We start from the raw sequence: 22,925 nt of genomic DNA, 5'->3' as shown, positions 1-22,925 counted from the left end.
CAGGAAGGTGGAGGAGTTGAGATACGAGCATGAGAGTGAACAGATGACTAATGACTAATCCTGAGTGTGGACAGGAGCCCAAGTCAGACTGTGTGAGTGGGCATAAAACCACGAGCAATAGGTCCTGCTGACTCTGCCTGGTTTGGGTCCAGTGATCCCAGCAGAGAGCCCCCTGCCCTGGCTCCTAGCCCACGTGCAACCATTGCTCACTGGGTTTAATGAGGCAGGAGGCACTGAGGCGTGCTTGTTATGACCAAAGACTAGTTAATAGATATGACAAGAGATAATAATTAGCAAGTTCCTGTCTCTCGCTATGCCCATTTTTGTTCCAAAGATGAACTGCTTCAGTAGGGGCTTCTGCTGTGGTTGGGAGTTCTGTATAAGAAAATGTGCTTGCGTGTTTAGAAGCATGTTTTGGATTACACAAGAGCCTTTGGAAGCAGAGCAAAGGCACCACAAACTATCAATCTGTTTGTTTCCCAGACCCAGCTTTGTCATTTACTAGCAGTGTGACTTTGGACAAGTCATTTCTCTCTCTAGGTTTTCATTTCCTCGTCTATAAAATCCAAGGGCTGGACCCTATGACCGAAACATCCCTGCAAACTGTAACGGTGCACTTACATAACCCTCTTCTTTAGCACAAAAACTGGTTGATATTCAATGTGAAAAGTACCTTAAATTAAATCAAAGGTCAGAAATAAATTTAGGGCAACAAAGATTAACTTCTTTGAATGAACTGATGATCTATAAAATACTGTATATGAGGGTCTATTCTGTATATGCCACTATGTTAGGTGCTGTAGAAAACAGACTTGTATGCATGATTTCAGACTTAAGGAGCTGACAATCCAGAGGCAGGATACGTATATGTTCATAAATATATCAAGATAAAAGTTGTCTCTGAATTTCCGAAGAGTATTTGAACATACATACACCAATATACTGCTTATAATACAGGTTTATGGCGGCAGAGAGCAATCATTTGTAAGCATTTATTTTTGCTGTGTTGTATTTGGCCAGCAGGTAGATGTAAATAAGAGACTCTATGGATTTCATAGATATTTTGGAAATATATTTCTAACTTTGTAAACCCAATAGCCTTTATAGTTTGATAGAATTTCCTTTTCATATGTAGAACTTGTCTTTCCATAGTTAACACTTCCAATGCTGCTGCTGCTAAGTCGCTTCAGTCGTGTCCAAGTCTGTGCGACCCCATAGACGGCAGCCCACCAGGCTCCCCCATCCCTGGGATTCTCTAGGCAAGAACACTGGAGTGGGTTGCCATTTCCTTCTCCAATGCATGAAAGTGAAAAGCGAAAGGGAAGTTGCTCAGTCGTGTCTGACTCTTAGCAACCCCATGGACTGCAGCCCACCAGGCTCCTCCGTCCATGGGATTTTCCAGGCAAGAGTACTGGAGCGGGGTGCCATTGCCTTCTCTGAACACTTCCAATACTTCTTACTAAAAAAACCTTATGAAAGAGTATAATACCGCAATGAAAAAGATCATGTATTTCCTTTCACTGATAAGCCACAATCACCAGCAAATGTTGTTGCTATCAACAACATTTTGGCTTACCACTCTTGACTTATCTTCTGCTTTTGAATAACTTAACTTAATGTGCAAAGATTAAAATACATGACCCAATTTAAGTACCTTTAATCCTGTATCCTCTAAAAAAAGCAAATAGTTCATTTTCAAGAAATTTAATATGAAATACTTGGGAATTCATCTTGGTGCAGTGTTATTAAACTGTACACAGTAATTAAGATATTAAAAACACATGCTCCCCAAAGCCACCAGACATTGTAATTATTTTTCAAGCTATTAAGCAAAATGACAGAAGATTTTTTAATGATAAATGTGTTTTGGAATGCATCAGCTAATTCCCTTTTACTTCATGAAATCATGTTTAGCTCCACAGAGTCTAGGTCTGGGATTTGAAGACCAACTCGCATTGTTCTTTTATAACTCAGAAGTCATTCATTGGCTGTTGTTAACATGCCATTGTAGATACTCTGTCTTTCACACAAACACACATTCTGACTCCATATGGAAATGGCAATTATTACAGTTCGGCTACACTATTTGTATGTGAAGAAGTGTGAGAGACACTGGGACATAATTTCATTTGGAAAGGCCTTTTATTTAAATTTGACTCTCAAAACATTTCTCCTTTGGTTTAGAAATTTTAGATCAGTGTTAGCTTTTCTAGCAACCACTGGAGTAGGCCAGCATTTTATGACTCTCACTGGCATTATTGTGAGAAAAAAGTTACTCAAAGAATTTTTGATCATGCTTGAGATTCATTTAAAGATTTTTAAAACTTACATGCTAAGGTATGCCCTGGGTACTTTTCTGACATGTAACAACTTTATTAATTAATTTATTAAAGTTGCAACTTTCTATTTCAAAGTCAGTGCCTTTTCACGATACCAAAATAATCTGTCAGGCATCTTAAAAATACTTTTCAGGTATTTATGAAGGGGGATGGAAGTGGAGACATTCCACTGTGTGCTCGACATTTAAAATTTTCTTTGGCCATTTAAAATCATTTTATGAGTTAGAGATAGCTAATAGAAAGTTTGTCTGCTGTCTATGTCACAAAGTGCCTCAGTTGCCACACCATACACAATTGGGGTCAGTTTTCTAGGACTCTTCCCAGTGGATGCTTGGTAAACAACATGCTTACTCTTTCTCTGCTGCCAATTTTAGAGCTTCAGCTATAGATATTACTACATTAGGGACTTGGAAATTGTTAGACAAATTAAGGAGTTTCTGCTATTTGTACTTCTTTCTGCACATCTTTTATATATGGATCATGCTAACCACAGCAAGGCATGCTGTGTCTTCAAAGACATAGAAGGAAATAGCACAGAGACTGCGATCAGTCCCCCTGGATTCTAGGTCTAGTTTGACCACTTACTATATGAAGGTCACTTAGACATCCAGTGCCCATAGGTTCTTCATCTGGTAAATCTAGGTAATAATGTCTGCTTCTCTGAGTCACTGTGAAGATCCATTTATGTAATATTCATGAAAGAGCTTTACAAACTGAATTGTGCTGTGCAAATTGATGGCAGAATTATTATCATTCATATGGAGTCACATGGCTAACACGATCTGAAGACAGATCACCTATCTGGTTCTGGAGGAGGGTGATAAATGCAAGTGTTTTCGTAGTTTAATGTTTTCATGGCCTAATGAGAACAAGGCAGGAGAACAGAAGAATTGGGTAGGGGGAAGGGCAAGTTTAAGTTCCATCTGCCCAGGCTGGAAGACTGGTGGGAAGGGAAGAATCTCTGAAAAGATGCGAGGTTACAAAGTAGAAAGGGGTGACCTGGGAACAGGGTGTTTAAAAAAGAGTGGCAGGGCAGAGAATAAAGTCACAAGACTTGTTCACAAGAGGGTCCTGGGTTAAAGCCTGACCTTGAGCCACAAATCACTGAATCACACGGCTGGAAGGAATCTTAAGAGGCCATCTCGTCCACACCCCCACCATTCAGCAGGACATTTCAACCATCCCAAACAGATGAGACTATCCAACTTCGAATGAAAAGCTCTGACACCAAATGAGCAGGTATTGACTGCTCTGGCTTCAGCTGTTTCCAACAGGCAGGAAAACAATTTCTGGAATTTCATTTGAACCCGAACTGAAACTGAGGGAAAATAATAAACAGCTAGGTTTTTCTTGGAAACAATAGCTTCTGTAGTAGTTTAAGGTCTGCGACATTAACACTAACGACACAGCAAGTCTTAGAGAGAAACTGTTACCAACAAACTGAGTTAGAGGACGCACAGGCCACAGTGGCCTGTGGGTAAGAGTGGATCATGATCATTCTTGGTATTTGTGGGGTCTTCTCTCCATGCAGGAGCCTTGAAGCAGGATAGTAAGAAAAACACAATTTTTCTTTTAAAGCAACATGGCCCAGCAAATTCCAGGACTGATATTGAGGACTTAAGAGTTCAATTCCTCTCCTAACACAAGACAATAAATCCTCACACACAAATTAAAAACTGCAAAGGAAATAAAAGGGTCCTCATTTCCAATCGTGGGAATGTTACACAAGAACTCTGGTTTGGAAGGAGGAGGGGAGGACATTCCACACCTGCAGGTCTTCCCAGGAAAGGGGCCCTGGGCCTGACCCGGAACACGTCCCCTCCAGGTTACATCGTGGGACTGTCAATACGGAAATAATGTTACATTACTCCCTCAGTGAATATATTATTTCAAATCCTATCAACAGCAACCATAACTTGAAAGGAGGCAGCTGAGAATTTCCATGGAAGAAAGTGAAGAGGTCTTGGGGGACGTGCTCATAAACGGCCTAGCCACAGTCCATCTGGATGGACACACACGGGCATGCGTGCATAGACAAAAGTAGCTCTGCACTTACAGTTGCGTATGTTGGAGCAGCCTACTGTACTTTAATAGTGGCAGCACCAAGCGAGGAGCTTAGGAAAATAACATTATACTCCTGGATTCTCCACTCACTTACATGTGAACTGAGGCAAGTTAACTTGATTCTACCTCCTCATCACTCTAACTGTAGGTCAATGTAGCCAGGCATTCAGTGAATCCAGATGTTTGGCAGTGACTAGGAAACAACATCTGGATGATTGGTTGAATTTTCAACTGAACTTACTGAATGTTTTGGCAGCATGCCCACACAGCCCTTAATGGCTTTCTGCCTCAGTTTCCCTAGCTATAAAAAAAGGTACAAACATTATCACTTACCTCCCAGGAGGCAGTGAGGATGAAATAATACCCAAGGGTAACAATGAGTTCCTGAAAAGAATGATTCTTTGACAGTACTGTATCTTATACAATTCCAGGCTGGATATTTTTTTTCCAATATGAGCAGTTAAGACTTTTAGGACATAAAAGCACTTTGAAATATGGTTCAATGCTACACAAATACAACACATTATCATCATCATCCCATTCTTCATTATGACTTCCCTAAAGTGTCTCACTTTCAGATTGAACCATGGCCAAAATATGAATTTTACTGAAGGTCTGAAAGATGATATATTTTGGCCATGTAAAGCAATACAGATGAGACAAGAAAAAACCAGCGTGGGTGTTTGGAGCCCAGCCAATTTTAACAGCTCAACTTAAACGGGTAAAACTGGTCTATCAATGAGAATTAATTGGTTGCTCAATGGTATTTATAAAGGAACCAAAAATGTCCACACATATGTCCATGGCAAAGGTAGGAGAAAGTAATTATAATGGTGACCTTTCCGACACTGACAATATATACCTCCCTACCTATGAAGAGGCTTCACCTTTTGTGGCTGAAAGTTAGCAGGAAGAGAAAGAAGGAAACAACATGGGAGAGAAAGATGTATCAAAGGGATCTCTTTGATCCACCCAAAATTTGGGTGGCAGAATTAGACTGGGAAGAAGTATTGGAATACTGTTCTCTTTCAGACTCACTCAAGTCCTGACTACAGTGGACATCCTGACTATAATAATCACCTTAACTGTGTCATGCACATGCAATTATGTGTGTGTGTGTGTGTGTATACATATATATATACATTTTACATATATATGCAAATATGTAAAATGTATAATTATACATAAATTTTATATAATGGGATATGAATAGACATAGATACATAGACATGATTTCTTATACTCACAATAATCTTGTAAGGAACTATTTTGCTAACTCTAAATACTACAGATGAAAACTAAAGCTCAGAGAGGTTGAATGATTTGCCCAAAGTTATATATCTAGTAAGACCCACAGTTGAACTGGGATCCACGTGGATTCAAAGCCCATGTTCTATTCATTATATGACATGGTCTCCCAGAGCATTAATATCAAACACCCAAAGTCTTTACTGAGGGGCTTGCTATAAATAGTCACTTTTAGTGACTGCCAGATCATATGCTCTGATGCAGCTTTCCCTTTTTACAGGGTGGGGCTCCATCCACAGGTCTTTCTCTGATATTTCTTATGAAAGCCTTCTCACAGTACCCAGCCCACCTCAGGCCTAAGCAAATCACCCCAAAACTGATGAGCAGCATCACTGTCTAGCTCTTCTTCATTATTGGCTGCCTTTTCTTTGTATTTAAACATGTGTTTCTCCTCCAAGGAAGGTATGAAAACAGGCCAGACTCCTTTTGAATCCTCAAACTCCCTGGAACCTGGCTGAGCACATAGTAGGTATTCCTTCATGTCTGGTGACCAAAGACATCTGTTGACACTATTCATTTAAAATGAGGGGCACAGAGATGGACCCTGAGGTTCTGGCCTTACCAGTGCTTGGATCTAACCAGTTGAGTGGAGTCACCCAGACACATTTGGTTTGAGATAATTTAGAAATAATTCAAAGAAACACTGCCTTTGTCCCCAGGTAAAGCACACCAACAGCAATGGGAGGTTTACGCTGTGCTCTGAATTCTTCAGAGATGTGTTTTGAAACATCTTGTATGTAACCAGGCTTTATAGAACTTAGTGAGGTTGTGAGTTCACCAAAAAGAAGGATCTGTTATGCAAATACTACCACTATTCTGTGCTCAGAAGCAGTAACAACTAATTATTAAGTGCTCACAGAGAGCAGAGCACTTTCTTAGGCTCTGGAGGAATCTCACTCAAAAGTGTAGTAAATACTTTCAAAATGCCATTCGCCATGAAATATGTCACTATTAGGAAGCCCTTCCAAATATTTTTCCTAAAAACCATAAAGATTTCACTGCTAAACTTCACAGGAAAAGACAAAATCATGCCAATGTCATCCTACAGAAACCTCTGTCCTTGCAGAAGGAGTTTAATTCATTAAGTCTTTCCTCAGCTATGAATAGAAGTCAGCGGTGCCAGGGTCCTCCCACCCATGGACCATAGGGTAGGAACACTGCCACTCTGGTATCTGGTGGCATTTTTGATGGCATTTTTTAAACTGTGGCCACAAAGCAATCACAAGCAGATGGTACAACTAACTTCTATTTGTGTCTCAGTTACTAAACTCCTGAGAAGAAAAACTGTGCAAGTCAAGGGAATCTGTGGGTGCTCTGTGCATGGCAGTGACTCAGAAGTTGGCATGGGTGCAGTGAAGCTTGTCCTCTCGTATCTTGCTGGTGGCAGTGAAAGCTGTCACATCCCCATTGGACAGCAGTTTGGAAACATGCAGTAAAACGCTCATATCCTTTAACCCCATAACTCCAGTATGTTAAGAAATTGAGCTAAGATTAGGAGACAGCACTATGCAGGAGGTCGCTTTATTTAATGGTAAAAATTTGAAGCAATCTGAATGCATAGCAAAGGCAAATTAATTATAATTAACACTCAAAGGAATCTTTCGGGGCCACAAAAGATGATTAGTATGCAGATTTGTGGCAACATGAAAAAGTGTTTCCAACACAGTGTTAATTCTAAGAAGCAGAAATCACTAATATACTTCCAATTACGTAAAAAGCCTATGTGTGATTTTTTGACCAAATATTAAAAAATATAAAAATGAAAACAGGATGGACTAGTGGGGTTGAGACAAATACTTTTCCTTCTGTTTTCCAAGCTTTCTCTTATGTTGTGATATTTTCTTTATAATTTAAAAATGGGGTGAAAAACAAAGGTCAGAAGTCCTGTTTAGCAGAGAGACTCTGAAGACGATGAACATGGCTGCCTTTCCAAAAGCCCAAGAATACAGTATGAACACTCAACATCATCCATTGCTCAATTTTTTGTCATATCTGTTTTTGTTGGATACACACATACCTGGTTAATGTGCTTCAGTTTGTCAATAATTTGACTGACCACTGGCTCAGGGCCCTTCATTTTCAGCTCATGGAGGTTGAACTGATTCTTCATTCCATTCCTCGCTGCCTTTTGGCTGTATCTGGAAATATGAAGGTAAAGAAAAGGTTTGTCACAAGAGAGTTCCAAGCAAAGTGCAAGTTGACTGTATTTGGCACATGGTCGAGCTGACCACAAGCTACCTTTAGCTTCCAGCCCGTGGGATGCCTGCATGGTACAAAGGCAGACCACTCCAGATAGAGTCTACTTGTACTGGAGAACATTCATTCAAAAGTCAACAAGTTTCCTCCATCTCATTAGAACTGATTCAAACATATTCTTTTTAACGGCTGAGTAATATTCCATTGTGTACATGAAACTGGAGCCTATTTTACAGAGTGAAATAAGCCAGAAAGAAAAACACCAATAGAGTATACTAATGCATATATATGGAATTTAGAAAGATGGTAACAATAACCCTGTATGCGAGACAGCAAAAGAGACACAGATGTATAGAACAGTCTTTTGGACTCTGTGGGAGAGGGCGAGGGTGGGATGATATGGGAGAAGGGCACTGAAACATGTAAATTATCATATATGAAACAAATCGCCAGTCCAGGTTTGATGCATGATACAGGATGCTTGGGGCTGGTGCACTGGGATGGCCCAGAGGAATGGTACGGGGAGGGAGGTGGGAGGGGGGTTCAGGATGGGGAACACGTGTACACCCGTGGCAGATTCATGTCAATGTATGGTAAAACCAATACAATATTGTAAAGTTTTTTTAAAAAAAAGTTAACAAGTATTAATTCATCATTCCTTTTTTCTCGGTGTTGGGGATATGGCAATGAACAAGACAGAGACAAGGTCTCTGCCCTTATTTTGCCCTCCATCTAGTGTAGAGTCCAGAAGAGCACTAAGGGAGGTGTTGGGTCTTGGCCAGGGAAGCACACAGGAGGGTCCTTAATTCTGAGTGTGCTTTCTATTCATCTGAAGGATAAAGACTCTTGCATGTTCTTTATTTCCTCCTTCTCCACTTCCTCCTCCCATCATTTCCTGCAGGTCTGGGCAGCCCAGCTCCTCCTGAAAAGGCTTTCCCAACCCATTTGCAGCATAAATTATACCTGCCAGCTTCTGTCTCTGTTCTCCACAGGGAGGCAAACCAGCAGCTCAAGGGAAGGTTTTAACGTGGTCCCCCAGGATAAGACATAGGTTTCTGCTTCAAGAATGAAGTTTCAAGCTATCTATGGACATCCTCACCAGCATGAGAATGGGGGATATTTACAATCCTGGGCAATTCTGCCTTTCAGTGCGGGGCTTTGTCAACTTCAACTGGAACAGTAATTCACTACTGAGGTGGTTTCTTTGCTGGCTTCATGGTTCCAGACCTCTGTACATTTACTCACCTTTCAAAACAAGGCAAACAAACACAAAACAAAAACAAGAAACAGATTTCATTTTCTCCTTTATCTTTTCTCATGTAGAAAGACCAGAACACTGTTACCAAAGGGGGAGAAGGTTTTGATCTCTCTTTTTTTTTTTTTTCGCTTTTTCCTCATCCTGATAATGGAATATTCTCTTAAAGAAATAGAAAAATTTGCAGGACTTTTGCCCCTACCTTATACACTTAAAAAATTACAATAGGGCAGTTGAATTAAGGGCAAATTCATATTTTTTACTCATATTTTTAATTACAAAAATAACAGTGCTCATTGAAGACAATTAAAATATACAGACATAATCAAAGCATACAGCACAAGTTCCTGCATCATCTTATCCTTCCAAGAGAGAGTCATCTTTAAGTTTGATATATATTCTTCTAGAGGTTTCCACATGTATATGTGTGCATATGTGCATGCTCAGCCGCTCAGTCGTGTCCGACTCTTTGCGACCCTATGAACTGTAGCCTGCCAGGCTCCTCTGTCCATGGTATTCTCCAGGTGAGAATACTGGAGTGAGTTGCCATGCCCTCCTCCAGGGAATCTTCCCAACATGGGGAATGAACTCACGTCTGCCTTCATCTCCTGCATGGCAGGCAGATTCTTTACCCACTGAGCCACGTGGGAAGCCCTTCACAGGCGTATACTAACATGCAAGTCTAACCAAAATTGGAATTGTACTAGTTAGGCTGATTTGCAACTTATCACTTAATATGTATCTTAGATCCATTTCTGTGTCAGAACATAAATAACTGCTTTGTTTTTATTCCTCTGTATGGCTAGATCATAAATTATTTATCTAATCTCTTACTGATAAACAAGTGAGGTATTTCTAATATTTTACTAATATAAACAATGCTGCAAAGAACATCCTTGTATGGTGATCTTTGTACATTTCATGAATATCTATTAAGGATAAGTTCCTAGAATTTTATCAATTTGTACTTCTAATCCCAAATTATGACATGCCAAGAATAATTAACACCACTGTATTTTTGCACAGCATTTTACAAAGCGGTTTTGTATCCCTTAGCTCACTTGAGTTTCTCAGCCACACTGTGAGGAGATAGGGCAGACCTCATTATCTCTTTATTATTGAAAATTTCACAACTTCAGAAGATAGTGATCTAATAGATGCTTCCTTATAGTATAATACTCTGTCAATATTCAGTTCAGTTCAGTCGCTCAGTCCTGTCCAACTCTTTGTGACCCCATGAATCACAGCACACCAGGCCTCCCTGTCCATCACCAACTCCGGGAGTTCACTCATACTCACGTCCATCAAGTTGATGATGCCATCCAGCCATCTCATCTTCTGTCATCCCCTTCTCCTCCTACCCCCAATCCCTCCCAGCATCACGGTCTTTTCCAATGAGTCAACTCTTTGCATGAGGTGGCCAAAGTACTGGAGTTTCAGCTTTAGCATCTTTCCTTCCAAAGAACACCCAGGACTGGTCTCCTTTAGAATGGACTGGTTGGATCTCCTTGCAGTCCATGGGACGCTCAAGAGTCTTCTCCAACACCACAGTTCAAAAGCATCAATTCTTGGGCGCTCAGCCTTCTTCACAGTCCAACTCTCACATCCATACATGACCACAGGAAAAACCATAGCCTTGACTAGACGGACCTTTGTTGGCAAAGTAATGTCTCTGCTTTTGAATATGCTATCTAGGTTGGTCATAACTTTCCTTCAAGGAGTAAGCGTCTTTTAATTTCATGGCTGCAGTCACCATCTCCAGTGATTTTGGAGCCCAGAAAAATAAAGTCTGACACTGTTTCCACTGTTTCCCCATCTATTTCCCATGAAGTGATGGGACCAGATGCCATGATCTTCGTTTTCTCAATGTTGAGCTTTAAGCCAACTTTTTCACTCTCCTCTTTCACTTTCATCAAGAGGCTCTTTAGTTCCTCTTCACTTTCTGCCATAAGGGTGGTGTCATCTGCATATCTGAGGTTACTGATATTTCTCCCAACAATCTTGATTCCAGCTTGTGCTTCTTCCAGCCCAGCGTTTCTCATGATGTCCTCTGTGTATAAGTTAAATAAGCAGGGTGGCAATATACAGCCTTGACTATTTAGCTTACCTAACGTTAAAACTTAGTGAATACACTGTGTGTGCGTGTGAAGTACTTCAGTTGAGCCCAACTCTTTGCGACCTCATAGACTGTAGCCCGCCAGGCTCCTCTGTTCAAGGGATTCTCCTGGCAAGGATACTGGAATGGGTTGCCATGTCCTTCTCCAGTGAATATACAGATCACCTACCACATACCAATTGCCTTTGGGGGCTGTGTTAAAGAAATGTAATGCATTTCTTTAAGGGAAATTCTTTGTTTATATATCTGGTGAGAATCAGCTCCCTATTAGCCTCCTTTTGTGTGCTTGTATATAATGCTGTCTGTTTAAATATCATCTCCGTCTTGATGACCACCAACTCCATTCTCTTTTTCTTTATATCTACTGATGCCTGAAGCAGAGACCTGATTCACAGGTAAAGAGGTAAGCAGTTCTAAAATGAACTTTAGGAACGTGTCCCTAGAGACATCTCCCTGGACTTATTCCTATCGAAGCCTGCCCACTCCTATAAAACAAGTCACCTTCTAAAGTTTATTATCCTCAGTGGAATAGTGTAAAGACATCTGCCAACTTAGTGACTTTGCCCTGTACTCCTTCTTCCAAATCATTTATAAATATTAAGTCAAATTAGTCGCATAGCTGATCCCTTGTGGCCCTACTGTCTATTTCCTGCCATTTAGAAAAATGCCCTTTCGGCTCTTTTTTTTTTGTCTCTTACCCCCAAGTCTTGGATAAGGAGCCGGGACTAAACACTGCTCCCCCATCCCATGGTGACTCAATTTTTTAAAAACAGCCTTGAGTTTAAAAGCTTGTCAAACTTTCTGAAAGTTGAAACAGCATCCACTATTTTGCTCTATCCATGTGCTATTTAAATCCTCAAAAGACTTAGTAAATTAAGCATGGTTTCTGGTTACAGAAGTGTTGGGAAGAGCTGGCTTATGGCTTAGACCTAAAACTTTATTTTATTTACTCCACAAAGCAGTAACCAAAAGTACTGGTTCGATTGATGTCTACATCTGCTAAAATTTAGTGGCCCTATTTTTAAATTTAGTGGCACTATTTTAAAACTGTTCAGGAACTCTGCTCTTCCCCTATCCATTTAGGCATGTGAATACCTCTCCCCCATCCCCAATACTATGTCCTGTTTCTCACACCTCTACCCTTTTCTCCTTAGCCAGACAAAATGTAGAGCAGAATCTTAAAATTCTTGAGTGTTCAAATGGAATACTATGCAGACATCAACAGAACAAAGTTAGAACAGAGCTGAAGATGGCCCCAAATTCTTGAAATCTGGTGATGCTACCATCATTGATAGGGTTCCTGGCAAGCGCACGTGTGTTGAGAGCTTCTCTATCCTCCTCTGAGCCATTTTGCTGTTCGCGACATGAGACAGATGGTTCCTGTGGGTGTCATCAAAGCAGTAGACAAGAAGGCAACTGGAGCTGGCAAGGTCACCAAGTCTGCCCAGATAGCTCAGAAGGCTAAATGAACAACATCCTCAATACCTGCCATCTTAATCAGTGGTGGAAGAATGGTCTCAGAACTGTTTGTCTCAATTGGCCATTTAAGCTCAATAGTCAAAGACTAGTTAATGGTAACCTGGCATGATAAACCTTCAGAAGGAAAGGAGAATATCTTGTGGACCATTCATTTTTTGTGTGGCCGTTCTAAGTCATTGGTCTTTAAAATCAGTACTTTTTAATGGAAACAACTTGATTAAAAATATGTCATAGAATTTGAGACACTTAAAAAATTTAATGAGAAAAAAAAGAATGGTAAAAGCAGTTACTTCCAGTAAGTAAGATATTGGGGGAAATTTTACTTTTTTATGTCCTTCTATATCTTTTACACTTTAAAACCTTTACAGTAATTTTTAATGGGTGAAAATTTATATAGCAGTTATTTTTAAGGCAAAAGAAAACAACATGAAACAACAATAACAACAACAAGAAAAAACAAATCAAAGGAAAATAAAAAGTGGGCCTAACTCCTAGGCCTCACTCAGAGCCTCTGGGAAATTATTCTTGTTAATCAGAGTTATGTCGGCCATGACTAGATCCCCGGCTTAAAGGGGATCCCTTATGAGAACACATGTTTGGGCCAACACACACAGTGTCACCCTGGAATTCCTTCACACCTCAGATGGTTATCATCAGGTCACAAACTATACTTTGTTAGGTTAAACACAGCCTATATGTTTTCTACTCCTCAATGAGGTAATGCTAACCTATTTCAAAAGGACAGTCAGTAAGGATATGACTGAATGTGTATTATTATGAGGACCCTGTCTCTAAATAGAGGCATAAAAACCATTCAAGTTCTTGCCAACCTTCCCAGAAGATGCATAGAGTCCTCTCCTGATGGGAGTTGAGGGCCTCCCTGGGATTCATTCTGAACTGCTGCTCTTGCACCCAAATGCATTGTGGGTACCACGCTGAGTGGCTTGTGCTCCTTCCACATACGTTCCATTTACCAGCCCGTACAGTCCGTGAGCTCTCTGAAGGCAGAGGCTTGGTTAGCTGTCTTGTGTACCACCCAGAGCACCTCCTAGTACATGTAGTAACACCAGCTGGCAGTGCTGAGTGCTTTCTCTATGCCAGATACTGTTCCAGCATGAGGGAAAATACAACCCGCAGCACCACACTGAGTCCTCCTAAGAGCCCTACAAGATGGACAGTATTATAATCAGCTCCTTCTTGCAAAGAAGAACACTGAGGCATGAAGTGAAGCCACTTGCTGAAGGTCACACAGCTACTCAATAGCAAAGCTAGAGTTTGAACGTTTGAGTCTATGTCCAGCTGCCTCTGTTCTTAACCACTCCGCTGCCATTATTCCTTAGAAATAATCCACGCTGACTAAATATTTGACATTTCCATTTCACACTGCCCAATTCATGGTATGATACAATTAGCCAGCTACTGGTGATGGTCTACGAGGCTCACAACAGGGTTTGCCACAACAGCTCTCTTTACCTAATCAGCGGATTCCTGGGCTTGCCCTTTAAAAGCCCTTGGGGAGAGCCCTGTGTATGGAGTTTCTTCTCCCAAACAGAGATCCAACAGCATCACCATTCAGTGAAATATTTGCATTCTTGAAAGATAAGGTATTGAAGTTAGACATATAAATAATCCTCCTCCACCACCACTGTATAGACAAACACCAAAGGTGATCTGAAATCTCTAAGGACAATAGGAAAGTGAGTGTTGGCGAAGGTCTCCCTGCCACGTAGCAATACGACATATGCAATGGAACCCCAGGGAATTTCATGTAACATACATGCTCCAAGCTTTAAGCTCAGAGGGACTCAGTTAGGGGTGTCTCTGTAGAGTTGCAGTAATTAATTCATTCATCCAGCATTTTATTTCCACTCACTTCCTCTGTGCCCCTGGTGTACTATGGTTCCTGACAGATTTTCAGTGAGGCTAAGTCACTGCAGCCACAATTCTCCCCACCCAGACTGCCCCGAGTGTCAGAAATGGGGACACTGTTGGCCATGGGGGATTTTAAGGATGGGTTATCTGCTTAGCAACACTCATCTCTAATTAGATTAACTGTCCTCTCTCCAGAACACTGCTTTTTCCTAAAGCTTTGACATGGTTCTGGCAATGAATACTGGCCAGTGGAGGAGGAAAAATAGAGAGGCGCTCCTGCCTCCTAAATCTAAACTCTTCTTAACTGGACATGTTATGCGTGATGTTAGAAGTGTCCCCATAAAGCATTACCTGTGGTGTCTTCTTCCCCCATCCAGTGTGGTACCTGCTTATTAGCACAAAAATAGCAAATTTGATTTGTGAAGTGAAAGGAAGACACATCTCTGTTCAGGCAGATTGGGCAGGGATGGAGGGGGGACACCTTGCAAAAGCCATAAAGAGCAAAGGAACCCAATGAAAATAGGACATCTGGGCATGATGGTGTTAGGACAAATGACACAAAGAGAGCACTAGTAGAAGAGGAATAGAGTCAAACATGTGTAAAATGGGCAGTCTTTTCTTCCTGGGTCTGTGCTGGCTGAGGCAGCACAGGTGAAGTGGAAGAAAATCAATGGATTCAAACATACAACATTCAAATAGGAAGCACCCTTATCCAATCCACTGATGGTGCAGATTAAGAAACTGAGACCCAGGGAGGGACTTTCCCAGCATCACAGGTAGTTAGTATCATAACTCTCACCTTTAGAAGAAATTTCTTCTTTAAAAGGTTCCTTAAATACACATTGGTGATTTTGAGCATTGCTAGTACGGATGCAGGAGAGAGAAGTTGCTAGAAAATTCACTTTCCTCCTTCTTCTAGGCATTAGACTACTGGAAAGTATTTGAAAGCAAGTCTTAGAAAAACCAACTTGCCCCCTCCCCCCACCAAATATTTAATTTCACAGAAGTTTGTTTCATTTACTACTGGGGTTTTAGATGATCTACACAGAAGTTACAGATCTCACATTCTCAGTGCGCCATCTTATGGAAAGGCTGCAGTATTGCAAGTAGCCCTTTGCCCAAACAGTGATTTATCAGACTATTTCCTTGGAAAGCACTCCAGCTGCAACAATCACTGTGAAAAAATGGCATAATTTAAAGAGTATAAATACCTTTAAAAACAAACTAGAACACAGGGTAGAAAACCCACCTTATCAATAGGCCTAAGAAAATGTTCTTTTTCTATCCAAGATGCAGTCTTCATTTACATAAATGAACAGAAAAATAAAGCGAAAGTGAAAATTGCTGAGTTTAATAAATATGTTTAATAAAGAAGGCAGCAATTTGCTTCTCATTTATGTATGCACAAGTCTAAAGAAAAATGGTTTTCATAATTGTTGGTACAGCAATACCACTTGAGAGCAAATATCAGACAGGAGAGTGCCAGAAACAGATATGACCACCAGACTCCAAGAACTACTTTGATTCTCAAACAATAGCCTTTCAGAAATTACAGATATATTTCAACAGAAAGGAAGCAAAATTTAGAGTAGAAATCAGGGGGCTGAAAGCCCATTTATACCTCATCTAGTGGACATTACCTATATAAGGGAATAGCTATATTAGAATCCTCTTTTAGCCTAGTTTCTAACCTCACTGTGAGGAGAGACTAAAAGATTGGTCTTGGAATATAATCAAGAAGTCATTTAAACCTCAAGAAGCAAAGAATATTTTCCAGATGGTGAGGAAAGCTTGAGAAGTTGATATCACCCGCTGTGGGGAACAGCCTCCTGCAGAGATGGGGAGGCAGAGAGAAAATGCCTGAATGTTTGTCTGAAGAGGCAAACCCCACAGAGGAGCCTGGAGGTAAGGAGAGAGAAAAGTAAATAAGGAAGCAAAAGCGATTCCTGTGAGAACCGCAGCATAGGCAGAGCCTGATGTGTGGGAAGGTTGGTGAGAACAGCCTCCTGGGCTTTGAGCCCTGACCACGGGCAGCCAAGACACCAAGCCAGGGCGGGCAGGGCTGCTGAAGGGTTCTCTGAGGGGTGTCCTTGAGGGGAACATACCAAGGAGGAGAGGAATCTGAGCCAGTGTAAGATTTCCAAAAATAGCAAAAAAAAAAAAAAAAAAAAAGGCAATTCAAAGTTCAATAATTGGGAGTGGAGATGTAGTAGCACAGGGTGTGTAATGGTGATTTATCATTAAATCACCCCAAACTCATTTACCGAGTCCCTCTAGCCCAGACAGTGGGCTTCCCTGATAGCTCAGTTGGTAAAGAATCCGCCTGCAATGCAGGAAACCCCAGTTTGATTCCTGGATTGGGAAGATCCACTGGAGAAGGGAAAGGCTACCCACACCAGTCTTCTTGGGCTTCCCTTATGGCTCAGCTCGTAAAGAATCTGCCTGCAGTGTGGGAGACCTGGGTTCGATCCCTGGGTTGGGAAGATCCCCTGGAGAAGGGAAAGGCTACCCACTCCAGTATTCTGGCCTGGAGAATTCCAAAGAGTCAGACACGACTGAGTGACTTTTACTTTCTAGCCCAGAAAACCAGATGTTTTCTTGTCCCACTGGAGTTAAACCAAAAGGAAATGGTCTTTACCTTTTTTTAGTTTTTTTTTGAAAGTTAGATTTTAACTCAAAAATATTTGAGTCATAAAGGACCCTCAAAATCATTTAGTTCAAGGCACCCCTCTTACAGATGGGCAAACTGAGTTCCAGAGAGACCCAACAGTAGCCATCCAAATTATTATTGGTATCACTGCTGATGGAATGTGATTAGAGCCACAACGTCCCCCAAATAGAAAAGACAAGAAGAGATCAAAGAACAGGTCACACACACGAGAACATTGTATGAAAGTAACTGATGTTGAAAATAATGATCAATAATTATTTTATTTTTCAAAGGTAAAATTCAGTCCTGTCTACATAGTTTACTGAGACAGCAAAGACAGTATACTTTAGAAAGGCTGAGTAATATGGTGGAAAGAGCACTGGTCCTGGAGTCAAGACATACGTTCCAAGGCTGGTACTGTGTGACTTTTGACAAGTAACTAAACTCTCCTGGACTTGAGTGTCCTTATCTCTGAAATAGGGATAATGCCACCTACATTTGTTTTGAGGATTAGCTGATGTAATGAATGTTAGCAAATTTAAGATAACATAGGTTAAGTGTTTAGAAGAGGGCCCAACACATATATGAGCACTGGTATTGTTTTGTGAAAGTATCCAACACAAAATAGGTGTTCAATAAATGTTATTTGGAAAAGAAGTTTCTGAAGTAGAATGAATAAATCTTGCCATGAATACTTAGGGGAAGCTTCAAGTCCGCTCATCCCTGTACCGAGAGAACTGCAGAGGTGGAAGAGTCTCCGTTGGGTGAGTAGCCAGCACTGAGCAGGCAGGCCTGATTGAAAGGAACTACTCCTCAGCAGAGGTCCTCACAAAACTGCTAGTGGATGGGGCGTCTGAGGCAGGGAACTTATGGTTAGGACTTCAAACGGTTCAACATTTATTTTAGTCCACTGAAGAAGACGTTGTTGACCTGTGCCCCAGGGCAGACAGCCAAGTTTCCCGAGTGATCAACTTGGGTGTCAGAAGCCTTTTCACTCTCTCCTCCCTCCACATTTCATGTTCCTGCTCTCTGTGACAGAAAATATTCTGCTTCCACTTTGCATATAACTGTCACAAGTAACGAATTACATGGCTCTTGGAAACACCCACACACTTTTTCAAATCTTTCTCTTCAGAACACTGCTTTGTTTGTCCCAGGTCCCTGCGGGATCCAGAACAAACATCCATTCTTTAATGCAAGGATCTTCAAAATTAAGAAGAGAACTTTCAAACTCTACCTACAATCACACTTTACAGACTCAAGAGGAGTTTCAGGGAGAGGCAAGTCTGAGTTAGAGAAGAATGTAACTTGTGGATTTTTTTCATGCATTGCGTTTCACAAAGAAAAGCCTCCTAAATGTTGCTTTGGATGTCTTGCTGAACCTTATTTCATGAACTGATAAAGACTGCGAGCAAAGGATAAACTGTTTTTACATGAATGGGTACTACTGAAATGCTTTAAAAGAAAGCTCAACATTCTTGTCACTGTTTCGTTGTCAGTGTCTAAGCCACAGTCCTTTACAGGCCCCTAATCCTTGAGAAACCTGTATGCAGGTCAAGAAGCAAGTTAGAACCAGACATGAAACAGCAGACATGAGAAAGGAGTTTGTCAAGGCTGTATGCTGTCACCCTGTTTATTTAACTTATATTCAGAGTACATAATGCAAAATGCTGGGTTGGATGAATCCCAAGCTGGAATCAAGACTGCAGGAAGAAATACTGATAACCTCATATATGCCTATGACACCACTCTAATGGCATAAAGTGAAGAAGAAGTAAACACCCTCTTGACGAGGGTGAAAGAGGAGAGAGAAAAACCTGGCTTAAAACTCAGCATTGAGAAAACTAAGATCATGGCATCCTGTCCCATCACTTCATGGCAAATAGATGGGGAAAATGTGGAGAAACAGTGGCATATTTTATTTTCTTGGGCTCCAAAATCACTGTCGATGGTGAGTGCAGCCACGAAATTAAAAGACGCTTGCTCCTTTGAAGGAAAGTGATAACAAACCTAGACAGCATATTAAAGAGAAACATCACTTTGCCAACAAAGGTCCATACAGTCAAAGCTATGGTTTTTTCAGTAGTCATGTATGGATGTGAGACTTGGACCATATAGAAGGTTGAGCACTGAAGAGTTGATGCTTTCAAAATGTGGTGCTCGAGAAGACTCTTGAGAGTCCCTTGGACTGCAAGGAGATCAAACCAGTCAATTCTAAAGGAAATCAGTCCTGAATATTCATTGGAAGGTCTGATGCTGAAGCTGAAGCTCCAATACTGTGGACACGTGATAAGTGCCGATTCATTGGGAAAGACCCTGATGCTGGGAAAGATGGAAGGCAAAAGAAGGGGATGACAGAGGATGAGATGGTTGGATGGCATCACTGGCTCAATGGACATGAGTTTGAACAAACTCCAGGAGACAGTGAAGGTCAGGGAAGCCTGGCATGCTGCACTCCATGGGGTCAGAAAGAGTCATACATGACTTAGCAACTGAACAACAACAATAAATCTTCAGTGCATGGGATTAGGCCTACTGAGATCCTGAGCCAATGGAGACAATGGTGAGAGCTTAGCTGTCTGACCTATCCTTGGAGCCAGTATTTCATGCTTTGGGGGTGAACCCTACATGTTCAGGCATGGCTTCGTCTGGTCGGGTATATTTTCCTGGGCCATATGGCCAAATTCCATCCTGGTTTCTGTGTTTATATTCACCTGAGTCAGTCCTCTGCTTTACCCAGTGGCCAGCATACAACAGGCAGTCAATATACCTCTGTTGAAATGAATTGAGACTGAAGACTTCATCCAAAGCTGATCTATTCTGCCCAGCTCTTGTCAGTCTGTTCCCCTGGGGTCTTCTGCCCCAATCTGGAGCCAGTGACTGAGGACCTGCATTATACTGGACTTCTGTCTGAGCCCTGCCAGGAAAACCTGCCACTGTGTCCCAAGCCGCCAGATTGCAGCACTTTGGAAAACAATGGCCAGGTAGGGGATGGTGGAGTTCCTGCCTGAGGCCCCAGTGAACACCATCGTTCAAGTGGCAGGTCACTGCCCACTTGGGCCAGCCGAATGGGAGAGCTGCCACAGTCCGAGCACCACTCACTCATGCAGCCTGTGTCCCATTGCCTGGGCTCCCACACTGAGCCCACCCACACTACACAATATCAATTTGCATCACAAACCCTATTCCAGTGGTCTAAACTTTGGCCCGCTTCTGAGAAGATTTTACCGTCGTGAAAGCAATTCTTTGAACCCATCTGTTATATTCGCTACGATCAAGGCAATAACTTCGAGAGGGTTTCAAATCTGATGGTGAAATTTCCAGGTTCTCAGTTTTGGGGGTCAGAAAAAGGATTTGCTGTCTTCCATCAGTACAGAGGCTTCCCAGGTCGCGCTAGTGGTAAAGAACCCACCTGCCAATGCAGGAGATGTAAGAGACATGGGTTTGATTCCTGGGTCAGGAAGATTCCCCTGGAGAAGGGAATAACAACCCAGTGACAAAAAGGTATCTGAGCTTAGAAGTAAGGAGAAGAGTTTTGTGCTACCTTAACCACGAAGAAGGCAATGGCACCCCACTCCAGTACTCTTGCCTGGAAACTCCCATGGGCGGAGGAGCCTGGTAGGCCGCAGTCCATGGGGTCGCGAAGAGTCGGACATGACTGAGCAACTAAACTTTCACTTTCCACTTTCATGCATTGGAGAAGGAAATGGCAACCCACTCCAGTGTTCTTGCCTGGAGAATCCCAGGGACGAGGGAGCCTGGTGGGCTGCTGTCTATGGGGTCACACAGAGTCGGACATGACCGAAGTGACTTAGCAGCAGCAGCAGCAACCTTAAGCAATGTGATTCCCTGGTGGCTCAGATGGTAAAGAATCCACCTGCAATGTGGGACACCTGGGTTCAATCCTTGGGTTGGGAAGATCCCCTGGAGGAGGGCATGGCAACCCACTCCAATATTCTTACCTGGAGAATTCCACAGACAGAGGAGCCTGGTGGGCTATAGTCCATGGGGTTGCAAAGAGTTGGACATGACTGAAGCGACTTAGCACATGTCAGTACAGAATGCAAATATCTTCTATTCTGCACTTGCCTATTAAGCATCTATGCAGCTCTGTGCTGTTACAGAACTCTAGGAGTTAGAGACACTGAACTGTCCAGTGTTCTAAAAGCCCACTATCCCCAGTTTGGACTTCACAGACCAGATTCTGGTTTGGTCTTTGGCAAATCTGGTCCTCAGAAAATGAAATCTTCAACTAGTGACTGTGTGGGATTTCCCTGCAAACTAAGATGCTTGAGAATGTGCAGCCCACCACTTCATGAGCTGAGGACACACACCGGCCTCCATCATGACACCCAGAGAGCCAGCAGAGGGCGCCTCTGTGGCTGATGGAGAGGAGATGAAACTAGCAAGAAGAAGGTGTGAGACTTGCCCAAGGACACTAAAAAGTCTGGCCTGAAGAAAGCAGAACTGCCACTTCTGCTGCCTTCTCTTAAACTCGGTCCCAGAGCCCCAGGATGCAGGCTGCAGTCACGGCCCTGGGGAGCAGAAGGAAACACTCTGGTGGAAGTGTGTTCCAGTATTCCCCTGGTGGAAGACGGTGCCCATGGTGGGCATGGCCAGAGGAACCAAACTAGAGCCACCGGCCCTTCCACTGCCAATAGCAGAACAGCTCTGCCCTTGGCGGGCCCAAGTCTGGCACGGCCGCTCTCTAGTCACCAGCAATAAAATAACACTCAAGAGTAACAGAGGGAAGGAAAGGTGAACTGAAGTGTAAACCACCCCTACTCCAGCCTCCCCAGCAGTTGGCAGGTGCCTCCAGGTCCTCGACTCTTTGCACCTGCTCTCCGGCCAGAACAAGGGGCCTATTGTGTGCAGCTGTGTGCAGGGTGGTGCTAAGCAAACGAGAAGTGCCTCTCCTGATCATAAAGTAGATGGGATTCCAGGAAAACTTTACTCAGCCAAATAAAAGTGATTGTAAAGCACTTGGTGAAATATAAACTGCTACATAAATACTTAATAAAAGCTCACAGCAATGCACACAAGGACAGCTAGGTCAAAAATTACCCTAGCTCTCTAGCCCGGAGGGTTTCAGCAAAGAGAGAACTGTCTCCCTCCCTTGGGTTTGCTCAGCCACTTTGTATCCCTCTGCACTGACCTGCCCTTCAGCCCCTGGCACTCCACTCCATGGATCTCTCTCCACACTGATAGAGCTCTGTGGTTTGAGGGCTTCTCATTTTCATTCTGGGTGGTTGTGTCAAATATTATTTGGAGCAACAGACACTGAATTCTATTTCTTTTGCTCAGAAGCTCCATTGGGGTCGTGTGGTGCTATGGGGGTGGCAATTTCTTTAAGGCTTAATTATGTTAATTTCACCCCAAACTCTCCAATATCAGAAACTGAGTACTCTGACATCTCAATCAGCCAACCTACCTGCCCCCCTGTAGCCCCAAAGATACCCGAAGGATCTGTTCTAATGAGAATGATTACACCCCGGGGCTCCTTTTCAATTGCTTTCACTTTGGTCTATTTGGGAAGCCATCAGAGAAAGAACTGGATATTCAATGTCATCAAGGAGGCTTTAGGGCAATCCTCCTCCATTCAGACTCCCGCCTTCCCTCAAATATCCTTGCCATTGAAACTCATGG

At 42.3% G+C, this 22,925-nt stretch overlaps 1 protein-coding gene across 2 annotated transcripts in view; it reads right to left on the bottom strand.

Annotated features, from left to right (window-relative positions):
- GPC3 (glypican 3) overlaps positions 1-22,925 on the bottom strand; it is a 460,363-nt gene that overhangs the window by 109,871 nt on the left and 327,567 nt on the right. For both annotated transcript variants that reach the window (XM_086389256.1, XM_086389258.1), the window contains one exon: positions 7,729-7,849. In XM_086389256.1, coding sequence (XP_086245382.1) covers positions 7,729-7,849 — 121 coding nt within the window. The remainder of the gene's footprint in view (positions 1-7,728; positions 7,850-22,925) is intronic.

This window comes from Bos grunniens, chromosome X (assembly GCF_055505025.1).
Source record: "Bos grunniens cultivar Pamir isolate PY7600 chromosome X, Bosgru_T2T1.0, whole genome shotgun sequence".
Classification (NCBI taxonomy): domain Eukaryota; kingdom Metazoa; phylum Chordata; class Mammalia; order Artiodactyla; family Bovidae; genus Bos; species Bos grunniens.
This window is presented reverse-complemented; position numbering and strand designations above follow the sequence as displayed.